This window comes from Nothoprocta perdicaria, unplaced genomic scaffold (assembly GCF_003342845.1).
Source record: "Nothoprocta perdicaria isolate Ctin4 unplaced genomic scaffold, notPer1 scaffold_486, whole genome shotgun sequence".
In the NCBI taxonomy this organism is placed as follows: domain Eukaryota; kingdom Metazoa; phylum Chordata; class Aves; order Tinamiformes; family Tinamidae; genus Nothoprocta; species Nothoprocta perdicaria.
In genome coordinates this window covers 1,227-11,999 of record NW_020455739.1, presented here as the reverse complement: position 1 = coordinate 11,999, position 10,773 = coordinate 1,227, and the positions used below count along the sequence as shown (strand labels likewise).

Sequence of the window (10,773 nt, the reverse complement as noted above, 5' to 3'; positions counted from 1 at the left end):
GCCGGGGGAGGCCGGAGCCTCGCGCCGGTGCCGGGAGCTGTCCAGGGTTTTCCCTGCGCCGGAGGCCGCGGCCTCCGCTCCGGGCCCGGCGCCGCCGCCTCCCTGCGAAACGAGGCCAAGTGGATCCTCCCCTGCAGCCGCTCGGGAATCGCCGTTCCCGAGTGCTCGTCCGCGGGGGGGCAGCTGCGAGTGGCTCCCGCCTGCCCCCCCCCCCGCACCCGCGGCCTCCCCTCGGTCCCGGTGCCGGCCTCGCTCGGCCCTGCGGCAGCGTGTTGCGCGCGGGAAGCGGCGCCGTTCCCAGGGCGCTGCCGCTTCGCGCGGCCCGGCAAGGTCAGGAACCGGCTCTCGAGGGCGGAGATGGGAGCTGGGAAGCGGCCACTCCGGAGCCCCGGGAAGCCGGCAGCTTGGAGCGGAGTGCTCGGGTTGAATGCAGAAAGCAGTCGGTGCAGGGAGCAACCGCGCTGTCCCCGCGCGCTGTCCCCGCGCGGGCCAGGCCGTCCCTGGGGACGCCGCGCGGGTGACGAGTCGTCGGGGCGGCGCGGGCGGCTCCGCTGCGTTGGGAAGGCGCCGGCGGCAGCGGCGGGGAGCAGCCGGCAGCCCTGGCCCCGCTCGGGGGTCCGGCGGCTCTGGGAGCGGGGCTGTGGGGCAGATGGCCGCCCCGCTGCTCGAGGGGCCGCGGCCGGGCAGCCCTTAACCCCTGCGCGTCTCTCCCCCCTCAGAAATGGAAACCAACAACCACTTCAGCTTCCCCGGCCTCCCCTCCGCACCCGCTGCCTCAGGACTCAAACCCGCGCCTTCCTCAGGGGACGGCCTCTACGCCAAGGGGCCTCCTGCCGACCTCCCCCCGCAAGGGAAAAGTGAGTGCGGGGGCGGCGCCGGGAGGGGACGGGGACGGCGCCCGGACCCCAACGCGGCGGCGGCCGGGGGGGCTGCGGCGCCCGCAGCTGCTCTGGCCTAGAAAAGCGCGGCCCGGCGGCGGCTCCGCGCGGCTTTGGCCGGTCAGCTGATGGGCGCGCGGCCCTGCCGAGAGCCCCGCTAATCCCCCGGGATCCCTGCGTGTGGGTGCCGGCAGCGCCGGGTGCCCCGGCCCGTTTGGGGGTGTCCCTGGGGGCCGCGGGGGCTGCGGGGCCGCCCGCCCTCGCTGCCCTGGGCAGGGGGCTCTGCGGCCGCGGGGAGGGCGGCGCTGCCCGGCCCCAAAGTCCCTCCTTTGCCAGGGAGCCCGGCTGGCTCCTCACAGGGGGAGGTGGCAGTGCTGAGACCCACGCCCCCCCCGCTCCGGGGGTGCCAGAGACCCCCCCCCGGGGGTTCCAGAGATCACCCTTGGTTCCAGGGGTGCCGAGAGATCCCTCTGATTCAGGGGGTGCTGGAGATTCCCCCCTGCTCCAAGGGTGCCGAGATATTCCCCCCTCTGGTTCCAGGAGTGCCGAGGGATCCCTCCCATTCCCAGGGCGCCAGGGACCCCCAACCCGCGGCAGGGGTGGCTGTACCAGGCCAGGGCTGCTGCCGGGCGCCGTTAACCAGCTTCTCTCTCCCTCTGTGTCCGCAGGTCTCAATGGGGGTGTGAATGTTAATGGCTTCTCTACTGTATCTCGCACTGGTCCGTCAGGGAGCTGCGCCGCGAGCCCGCCGCGCTCCGGCACGCCGCCGCTGCCGGCCTACGACTGCCTCTGGGACTACGCGCAGTACCGGCCCGCCGGCGGCCTCAAGGAGCGCGGCGCCGCGGCCGCCCACCTCCCCGGCCTCGCGCAGTACCCGCTCAACGGCGCCGGCGCCGCCTCGCGCCCCGCGTCCCCGGGCCACAACACTAACCTGAGGGGGGCCGGCCAGGAGTTCTGGGGCAACGGCCCCCCCAGCTCCATGGGGCTGAACTTTGACTCGCAGGAGCTCTACGACTCCTTCCCCGAGCAGAACTTTGAGCTGCTGCAGAACGGGCCGGCCGCCTTCTACGGGGCCTCGCAGCCGTCCCCCATGCTGAGCTCCGGCGTGCAGCCCTTCGCGCTGCCCCGGGGCCCGCAGGACGAGGCGGGCGCCGGCCAGGAGGCCGCCCGCGAGGCTTCCGCCAGCGTCTCGGAGAGCGGGGCCGGGCTCGTGGGCAGCCTGGAGCTGGAGGACGCGCAGCCAGGTAAGGGCGGCGGGGCCGTGGGGAGCGCGGCGCCCCAGCAGCCCTGCCGCGGGCCGGCGGGTGCTCCCGTTGTGTGTCCAATGGAGAGGTGGATCCTTGACCCCCTGGGAACCTGGGGCTGTCTGAGCCCAGCCGCCCGCCGCGCCGGGCTGCGCTCTGCCTCTCGCAGCTTAGGGCTGCAGCAGACACCTGGGGGTGGGCGAACATGTGCAGAAAGGGCCGGAGGAGGCGAGGCACCAAAACGGCCCCGAGGCCGGGGAGACGCTGGGGCGAGGGGACAGGGGAGGCAGGAGCCTCGGCCGGGCGCCCGGGGCTCTCCGAGCAAGAGCTGCCGGGAGCGGAGGCGCCGGAGCCTACGGCCTCCCGGGGCGGTTGCGAGCCCGTCCCGCGCTCACGGCTGCCCTTTTGGTTGCTTCTCCGCAGAGCTGAAGATCTGCAGCTACGACGGGTCCGCGGCGGCCGTGGTGCCGCTCGGCCAGGAGGCCGCTGTGCTGGCGCCCGGCGCGGCCGGCGGCTGCCTGGGGGCAGCGTCTCCCATGGCCGCCCCCCTGCAGGACACCCACATCCTGAGCCAGGACCCCCTGGAGCCTTTCGAGTCCCTGGACAGAGGTAGGGAGCAGGCGGGCGGCTTCGGGCAGCGCGTGCGCCGGGCGCACACAGGGCCCGGGGGGTTCCCGAGCTTCCCTCCTCCCGCGTCTCCGCCGGGGAGCGCGGCAGCCCCCGCTCCGCGGGGAAGGCTCCCCTGTGCCGGGACCCTGCTCCCACCTCTGCTCCCGACCCCGGCGACCGCAGCCCGGGTGCCACCGGGAAGCTCCTCTGCAGCAGCCGCCCTGGGCAGCCCTTCCCAGGCGAGGGGCGGACCCGCGGAGCCGGCTCCCCCTGCGGATCCAGCCCTCCTGCACCGGCTCCCTTCCCTTCCCGGCTCCATGACGAAGCAGCAGAACTTCCACGCTGCTCAACATCCCCAGGGCACCACGGCCATTTTGGGCTCCGCTTCCCCAAGGAGGGGGCGTGGCTGGGGCCTCCGCGTCCCTTAACCCCTCTCCCGCCGGCCGCTTTTCCGCCGGGAACGCGCTGGGCTCCCGTCGCGGGGCGCCCGCCCGCGGGGATGTGGGTGTACGCGCCCGTGCCGTGCCCGGCGCCCGGCCCGCCCCAGCGCCCGCTGCACCCTGCAGACCCGGGCACCGGGGCGCTCTACGAGATGGACGACTCGCAGCTGGTGAGCGGCACATCCCCCTTGGAGGAGCCCCCGGACATGTCCAGCCTGCAGTGCTCCGCCAGCTCCTCCCTGCACGACTCGGGCTCCTTCGGCCTGCTGGCGGACGACAGCCAGGCGGCCGCCTCGCTCTTCGGCAGCGCCAGCCCGCCGCCCGTGCTGGGGGAGGCCGTGCTGCAAGGTGGGCACCACGGGGACCGCCAGGAAGCAGCGCGGGACCCTGCGCATCCCAAAGCCCTCGTGGCGGGAGCGGCATTCCCGGTGCGGCGGGAGGGCTGGAAACGGCCAGTCCTGCTCACACGCTGCCTGGGGAGCGGGGAGCCTCTGGAGGGAAGGGGCAGCCCTTAGCGCCGTGGCGCGGCGGGCACCGGGCGCTGCGGGGCCGGGTTGCCGCGTGCGGTTCTCCGGGAGCGGGGACACGGCCGCGTTTCCCCAGCACTGGCCGGGCGTGGGAGCTGTCTGGCCTCACGGGTGGAGCAGGAAGGGAGCAGAGCGCGGCAGTGACGTCCCTGCCGTCCCCGACCTTGACTTTGCAGACAGCAGCCTAGACCTGAATAGCAGCACTCGCGGTGGGCAGGAGGAGTCCGAGTCCCTGGAGCTCGACGCTCCGCTGGAGCCGGAGTCCCCAGCCCTTTCTCCAGACGAGGAGGAGGAGGAGGAGGACGACGACGACGACGAAGAGGCCGGTGACAGTCCGGAGACCTCAGCTGCACTTGAAGGAGAGAGCGAAGAGGCGGCCCCCGCGGGCGCATCGGCGGGGGGTGAGCGGGGGGCTGCTCCCAGGCCCCGCGGGTCCTTGGGTGCTCGCGGAGCTCAGAGGGTCTCCGCTCTGTCGGCAGGTGATGTCCCGCGGAGGCGCATTGCCACCCAGGAGGAGGTGCGCTTCCCGCTGCAGCACGGGTACGTACGGGGGCCCTGCCGTCCCCCCGGCCTGTCCCCCCTCCGCTGCGCGTCCCCCTTCTCGCAAGGGGCCCCGCGTGAGCCGCTCTTTGCGCCCAGGTGGAGGCGGGAGGTGCGGATCAAGAAGGGCAACCACCGCTGGCAGGGCGAGACCTGGTACTACGGGCCCTGCGGCAAGAGGATGAAGCAGTTCCCCGAGGTGATCAAGGTAAAGCGCAGGGCGAGCTGCGGCGGCGGGCAGAGCTGCGGGGGAGGCTGCCCCGCCGTTCCAGGGGCCGCCCCGCTCGGCTCCTGAGCCCGGGATTTGCCCCACGTGGGTGGCAGCGAGTCCCATGGGACCCCGGCCAGCCGCAGTCCCTGCTGCCGCCGCCTGCCCCGAGGCAGCTGCAGCCCGGGGTGCAGCCCAGCAGAGGCTGAGCCGAGCCTGCCTCCCGGGGCCCTCGCCAAGCCCTCCTCCTCCTCCTCCTCGCAGTACCTGAGCAGGAACGTGGTGCAGGACGTCCGGCGCGAGCACTTCAGCTTCAGCCCCCGCATGCCCGTTGGGGACTTCTATGAGGAGCGGGACACGCCGGAGGTGGGTTTGGGGGCAGCCCCCGGGCAGCCCTGCCCGGAGCTGCCCTTCCCGCAGGGCACGCGGCTCCTCGGGCCGTCCCCGCGGGTTCCGGCTGCAGGGGCGCCCGGCGCGGCGCTGAGGCCGGGCTCTCCTGCAGGGTGTGCAGTGGGTGAAGCTGAGCCCCGAGGAGATCCCATCCCGCATCCAGGCCATCACGGGCAAGCGCGGGCGGCCCCGCAACGCCGAGAAGGGCAAGGGCAAGGAGGCGCCCGCCGTGAAGCGCGGCCGCGGGCGGCCTCCCAAGCTCAAGCTGCTCGACCTGCTGAGCAAGACGGACGCTCGGCTGCTGAAGAGACTGGAAGCCCAAGGTAGCCTCTTGCCAGGCCCCTCGTGCCCTGCGCGTGGTCTGTGGCCGGTGGTCTGTCCCCGGGGACAGGTGGCCACCAGCCCCAGCCTGGCCCCAGAACAGCACCGGAGCCCCAGCGTTTGTCCCTGTCACTGACCCTGCTCTCCCCTCCCGCAGAGGTGCTCAGCGAGGAGGACAAATTGAAAATGAGCAAAATCAAGAAGAAGATGAGGCGGAAGGTGAGCGGCGCCTGGGGAGCGAGGGCGCTGGGGCGTCCTGCGGGGCCTCCTGGGGCGCTGGGTGCAGCAGCGCTTGGGGCTGAGCTGCCCCACGGCTCTGCCGAGGTGCCGGGGAGGCCCCGCGGGGCAGCCCTGCAGCGGGCTCTGCGCTGCCAAACCTCGCAGCGCTGCCTGTGCCGGGGTGCAGCCCCGAGCTGGGCGCCCTGCGGCAGAGCGGCCTGGGCAAGAGGGCGACCCCTCTGCTCTCCCTGCTGTGGGACCTTCACCACCATTCCCTGAGCTGCTCCTTGCCCTTTCCAGGCCAAGAACAAGCAGAAGCAGGAAGCAAAAGCTCCCAAAGCAAAGGAGGCCAAGAAGAAGTCCAAGGTGAGCGAATGAGCCTGGCAAGGGCAGTGGGGACAGAATCACCTTGTCACACAGAATCAGACTGGTTGAGGTTGGAAGGGACCTCTAGGGATCATCTAGTCCGACCTTCCTGCTCCAGCAGGGACACCCAGAACATGGGGCACAGGGTGGCATCCAGGCGGGTTTGGGGATCTCCAGAACAGGAGCCTCCCTGGGCAGCCTGTGCCAGGGCTCGGGCACCCTCACACCAAACAAGTTCCTCCTCACATGGACATGGAGCTGCCTGGGTCGCAGTTTGTCCCCATTGCCCCTTGTCCTGTCCCTGGCCACCACTAAGAAGAGCTTGGCCCCTTCCTCCCTCCATTCCCCCTCCAGGAACTTGTCCCTGTTGACCAGATCCCCTCTCCCTCCGCTGGCCCCTCTCTGGAAGCTCCTGTGACCCCTGTGATCTGTGCTCAGGCCAAGGAGAAGAAGGGCAAGGCGGAGAAGGGCAAGGAAAAGGTGCGGCCCAAGGAGAAGAAGGGCAAAGCGGCCCGCAAGGTGGACAAGAGCCTCTTGGCCCAGCGGCGCCTGGAGGAGCGGCGGCGGCAGCAGCTCATCCTGGAGGAGATGAAGAAGCCCACGGAGGACATGTGCCTGGGGGACCACCAGGTCGGCCGGGCCTTGGGGCGGGACGCGGAGGGGCTTGGCGGGGCCGAGCTCGTGAGCCCCCGGCCTGGCGGGCGCCTCGCGCCGCTCACCCGCACGTCCCCTTCCCCGCAGCCCCTGCCGGCCCTGGCGCGCATCCCGGGCCTCGTGCTGCCCGCCGGCGCCTTCTCGCACTGCCTCACGGTCGTGGAGTTCCTGCGGAGCTACGGCAAGGTGCTGGGCTTCGACCCGGCCAAGGACGTGCCCAGCCTGTGCGCGCTGCAGGAGGGGCTGCTGGGCATGGGTGCCCGCGCGGGCGACGTGCAGGACCTGCTCGTGCGGCTGCTGCAGGCGGCTCTCTACGACCCCGGCCTGCCTCCCTACTGCCAGGTGAGCGGCGCGCGGCGCTGCCCGGCTCCCCGCGGCATCACGGCCCTGCTGTCACTGCCCCGTTCCCGGCTCCCCGCGGCATCGCGGCCCTGCTGTCACTGCCCCGTTCCCGGCTCCCCGCGGCATCGCGGCCCTGCTGTCGCTGCCCCATTCCCGGCTCCCCGCGGCATCGCGGCCGGGCTGTCGCTGCCCCGTTCCCGGCTCCCCGCGGCATCACGGCCGTGCTGTCGTTGCCCCATTCCCGGCTCCCCGCGGCATCGCGGCCGGGCTGTCGCTGCCCCNCTGCCCCGTTCCCGGCTCCCCGCGGCATCACGGCCGTGCTGTCGTTGCCCCATTCCCGGCTCCCCGCGGCATCGCGGCCGGGCTGTCGCTGCCCCATTCCCGGCTCCCCGCGGCATCGCGGCCGTGCTGTCGCTGCCCCATTCCCGGCTCCCCGCGGCATCGCGGCCCTGCTGTCGTTGCCCCATTCCCGGCTCCCCGCGGCATCGCGGCCGTGCTGTCACTGCCCCATTCCCGGCTCCCCGCGGCATCGCGGCCGGGCTGTCGCTGCCCCATTCCCGGCTCCCCGCGGCATCGCGGCCCTGCGGCCGCCCTGGCCGGGCCAGGGGATGCAGCTGGTGCCCCCGGGACGCGCCGGGTGCTGCGGGTCTGCGGCTCGGCGCGGGAGCCCGCAGTGATGTGGGGCTCTGCCGCTCTTGCCAAGGGCTGTGCGGCCTCCGTCCCCCCTCCACACGTTCGTCCCCTGGCCTCGCCCCGCATGTTCTCGGCCCCAGAGGGAGGCAGCCCTGGGGACAGCCATCTGTCCTGCCGCGCACGCCTTGGAGCATGACAGACAAGATGCCTCCCCAGCCCAGCCCGGCTCTCCTGGGACACCCTGGGGCTCCTTCCTGCTTGGGCTGGGTTGCCTGGGCCTGGTTTTCCATCTGCGAGGTGCTGGGGTCCTTTCCGTGCCCTGGAAAATCCCCCACTATTCCCAGTGGGAGGGAGGGGAATCCCTAAACCTCCCTTCTGCTCTGCCTAGTCCCTGAAGATCCTGGGGGAGAAGGTGTCGGAGATAAGCCTGAACCGCGACACCGTTTCCGAGATCCTGCGCTGCTTCCTCATGGCGTACGGGGCGGAGGACGGCCTGTGCGACGGGCTGCGGACGAAGCCCTTCCAGGCGCTGCCCCCGGACAAGAAAGCGGCCATCCTGGCCTTCCTGGTGAACGAGCTCAACAGCAGTGCCCTCATCATCAAGTGAGCAAGGAGCGGGGTCCGCCTGGCCCCCCGGGCCGGGCTCGGGCTGCTGCTGGCCCGCGTGGCCTCCTTTGTGGCGGCTGCCCTGCGGCGCTGGCTGAGCGCCCCGTCCCCTTGCAGCGAGATCGACAAGACCCTGGAGAACATGTCCAACTACAGGAAGAACAAGTGGATCATCGAGGGCCGCCTGCGCAGGTGGGTGCTGCCCGTCCAGTGTGGGACACCTGGGCCTGCGGGGACAGCCGGGGGCTGTGGGGACATGTTGGGCGCACAGCAGCATCCCCATCCTCCTGGAGATGGGAGCCTGCCCTTCAAGGGCCTCTGGCACGCGGCTGTGTGTGTTAGGCGGCCGGGGGCGATGGAGGGTGGACGAGCAGCCCGCGCGGCCGCTTCTGCTGTGGCTTGGCAGGCTGAAGATCGCCCTGGCCAAGAAGACGGGCCGTCCCGAGTCGGAGATCACGGGTCTGGACGACGGGCGCAGGAGACGCAGCTCGCGCCTCACCGAGGAGAACGGCCTGGAGCTGGAGGAGGAGGAGGAGAGCCGAGGGCGGAAATCCCGGCGGGACGAGGAGGTGCCGCGCCGGCGCGAGCCCGCAGCTCGGCTCGCTGCCTTCCCTCCCGAGTCCCATCATCGTTGTCCTCTGACCTCCCTCTCTCCTCGCTGCCAGGCCGACACTTCTGCGTCCAGCGTGCCCGAGCTGGAGAGGCAGATCGAGAAGCTGGCCAAGGTGCGCGGCTGGCGGCGCGGCGCTCGGCGGCCCGCGTGGCACCGGCACCTCTCCTGCCCCTCACGCCACCGCGCTCTCCCCACAGAGGCAGATGTTCTTCCGCAAGAAGCTGCTCCATTCATCGCAGACGCTGCGGGCGGCCTCCTTGGGCCAGGACCGGTACCGGCGGCGGTACTGGGTCCTGCCCCACCTGGGCGGCATCTTCGTGGAGGGTACGGAAGGTGAGTGGGGAGGGGTCCCCGTTGGGGGACGCCGTCCGAGGCCCCTCCGGCGGGGACCCACGCGGTTCACCCTGCTCGCCTCGCCTCGGCAGTGGCTGAGCCGGCGCCGGCCGAGCGCGCGGAGGAGAAGGCGGCACCCCAAGTCTCCGCGCTCAAGGAGGAGCCGCTGGACGTGCCCATTGCCAACCGCACGCATTGCCCGGCGGCGCGCGCCCGGGGCCGCCCGCGCAAGAGCAAGGAGGAGCCGCCGCAGCAGTGCGAGCCCAAACCCCCTCCCGTCAACGGCGTCCTGGAGGACGCGGTGCCCCTGGCGCAGAGCCAGCACGACCTCAGCCAGTCGGCCTTCCTGTCCTGGCTGAGCCAGACGCAGTCGTCGCTGCTCAGGGGCTCCGTGCTCACCCCGGACAGCAGCCCCGGCACGGGCGCCGCGGCGCTCCCGCCCGCCGAGGCGCTGCCCGACGCCGCGGCCGCCGAGGAGCAGGACGCGGAGGGGAGACGGGAGCCCTGGTTCGACCTGCTGCCCCGCGCGCCCTGTGACGAGCGCGGCCCCTCGCAGCCGCACGGCCAGCCCCGCGGCGAGCAGCCCGGCACCGCGGCCAGGCAGGTACGTGCCCCACCGGCCCCCGCGGAGCCGAGCCCAGCCAGGAGGGACGTCCCTGTCTGCCCGTGGGGACGCCCTGGGGAGCTGCCTGTCCCAAGGGATGGGGAAGGGACCCGCCTTGGCGGCGGGGGGTGCCCCTCGTGCGGCCGCAGCCTCTGGCCTGCCCCCCGCCCCGGAGCCCCGTTCGGGGCTGCCGCATCCCAGCCCGCCCTGTCTCCTCCCAGCTCAACGGCCTCCCCGCCGCCGACCCCTCGTCTCCCCTGCTGGCCTCCACACCGGTCCACGCTGGTGCCAGGGCCCACGGCGCCTGTCCCCGGAGCCGGAGCAGCCTGGAGAAGCTCCAGGAGCCGCCGGCACAGCCCAAGCGCCGGGGACGGCCCCCCACCAAGTTCTTCAAGCAGATTGAGCAGAAGTACCTGACCCAGCTGACGGAGCAGCCCGTTCCCCCCGGTGAGCCCCTTCCCCCTGCCCTTCCAGGCCCTCTCGGCTGAACCCCAGAGGGTGAAACCCTCACTTGGTTGTGAAAGGCAACCAACATGATTGAGGGAAGGGAGCATCTCTTGTACGAGGAGAGACCGAGTGAGTTGGGCTTCTCTCCTCTGGAGAAGAGGAGGCTGAGAAGGGATCTGATTAATAAGTACATGAAGGGGGAATGGAGGGAGGAAGAGGCCAAGCTCTTCTTAGTGGTGGCCAGGGACAGGACAAGGGGCAATGGGGACAAGCTGCAACCCAGGCAGCTCCATGTCCATGTGAGGAGGAACTTGTTTGGTGTGAGGGTGCCCGAGCCCTGGCACAGGCTGCCCAGGGAGGCTCCTGCTCTGGAGATCCCCAAACCCGCCTGGATGCACCTGGGTGCCCCCTGCTCTGGGTGTCCCTGCTGGAGCAGGAGGTGGGACTGGGTGATCTCTGGGGGTCCCTTCCAACCTCAGCCAGTGAAACGCTGCTCCCCTGGCCGAGGCCTGTGCGTGCAGGAGCCATGGCCTGGGCTGCCCGCTGCTGGCAGGAATTGCAGCATGTCCCGCCGTGCCGGCTCGCGCTGCCCGCGGCGCGGGGCTGCACGGGGCTGAGCCGCCCTGCGTGGGGCTGAGCCGCCCGGCGCCGCTGCCTTGCAGAGATGCAGAGCGGCTGGTGGTGGCTGCAGGCGCCCGAGGAGCTGGAGGCCGTGGCGCGGGCGCTGCACCCGCGCGGCATCCGCGAGAAGGCTCTGCACAAGCACCTGGCCAAGCACAAGGACTTCCTGCGCGAGGTC

At 72.2% G+C, this 10,773-nt stretch overlaps 1 protein-coding gene across 1 annotated transcript in view; it reads left to right on the top strand.

Moving 5' to 3' along the window:
* Positions 1-721: 721 nt before the first annotated feature.
* BAZ2A (bromodomain adjacent to zinc finger domain 2A) overlaps positions 722-10,773 on the top strand; it is a gene marked incomplete at its 3' end in the record, with an annotated part of 11,269 nt that continues 1,217 nt past the window's right edge. Inside the window, exons 1-21 of the mRNA XM_026047276.1 lie at positions 722-857; positions 1,547-2,122; positions 2,546-2,731; positions 3,298-3,519; positions 3,875-4,099; positions 4,178-4,238; positions 4,338-4,446; positions 4,711-4,812; positions 4,949-5,159; positions 5,315-5,376; positions 5,677-5,742; positions 6,190-6,372; positions 6,484-6,738; positions 7,760-7,974; positions 8,095-8,169; positions 8,384-8,546; positions 8,643-8,702; positions 8,788-8,923; positions 9,016-9,527; positions 9,749-9,974; positions 10,637-10,772. Of these exons, the coding sequence (XP_025903061.1) occupies positions 722-857; positions 1,547-2,122; positions 2,546-2,731; positions 3,298-3,519; positions 3,875-4,099; positions 4,178-4,238; positions 4,338-4,446; positions 4,711-4,812; positions 4,949-5,159; positions 5,315-5,376; positions 5,677-5,742; positions 6,190-6,372; positions 6,484-6,738; positions 7,760-7,974; positions 8,095-8,169; positions 8,384-8,546; positions 8,643-8,702; positions 8,788-8,923; positions 9,016-9,527; positions 9,749-9,974; positions 10,637-10,772 (3,917 nt within the window). The remainder of the gene's footprint in view (positions 858-1,546; positions 2,123-2,545; positions 2,732-3,297; positions 3,520-3,874; positions 4,100-4,177; positions 4,239-4,337; positions 4,447-4,710; positions 4,813-4,948; positions 5,160-5,314; positions 5,377-5,676; positions 5,743-6,189; positions 6,373-6,483; positions 6,739-7,759; positions 7,975-8,094; positions 8,170-8,383; positions 8,547-8,642; positions 8,703-8,787; positions 8,924-9,015; positions 9,528-9,748; positions 9,975-10,636; position 10,773) is intronic.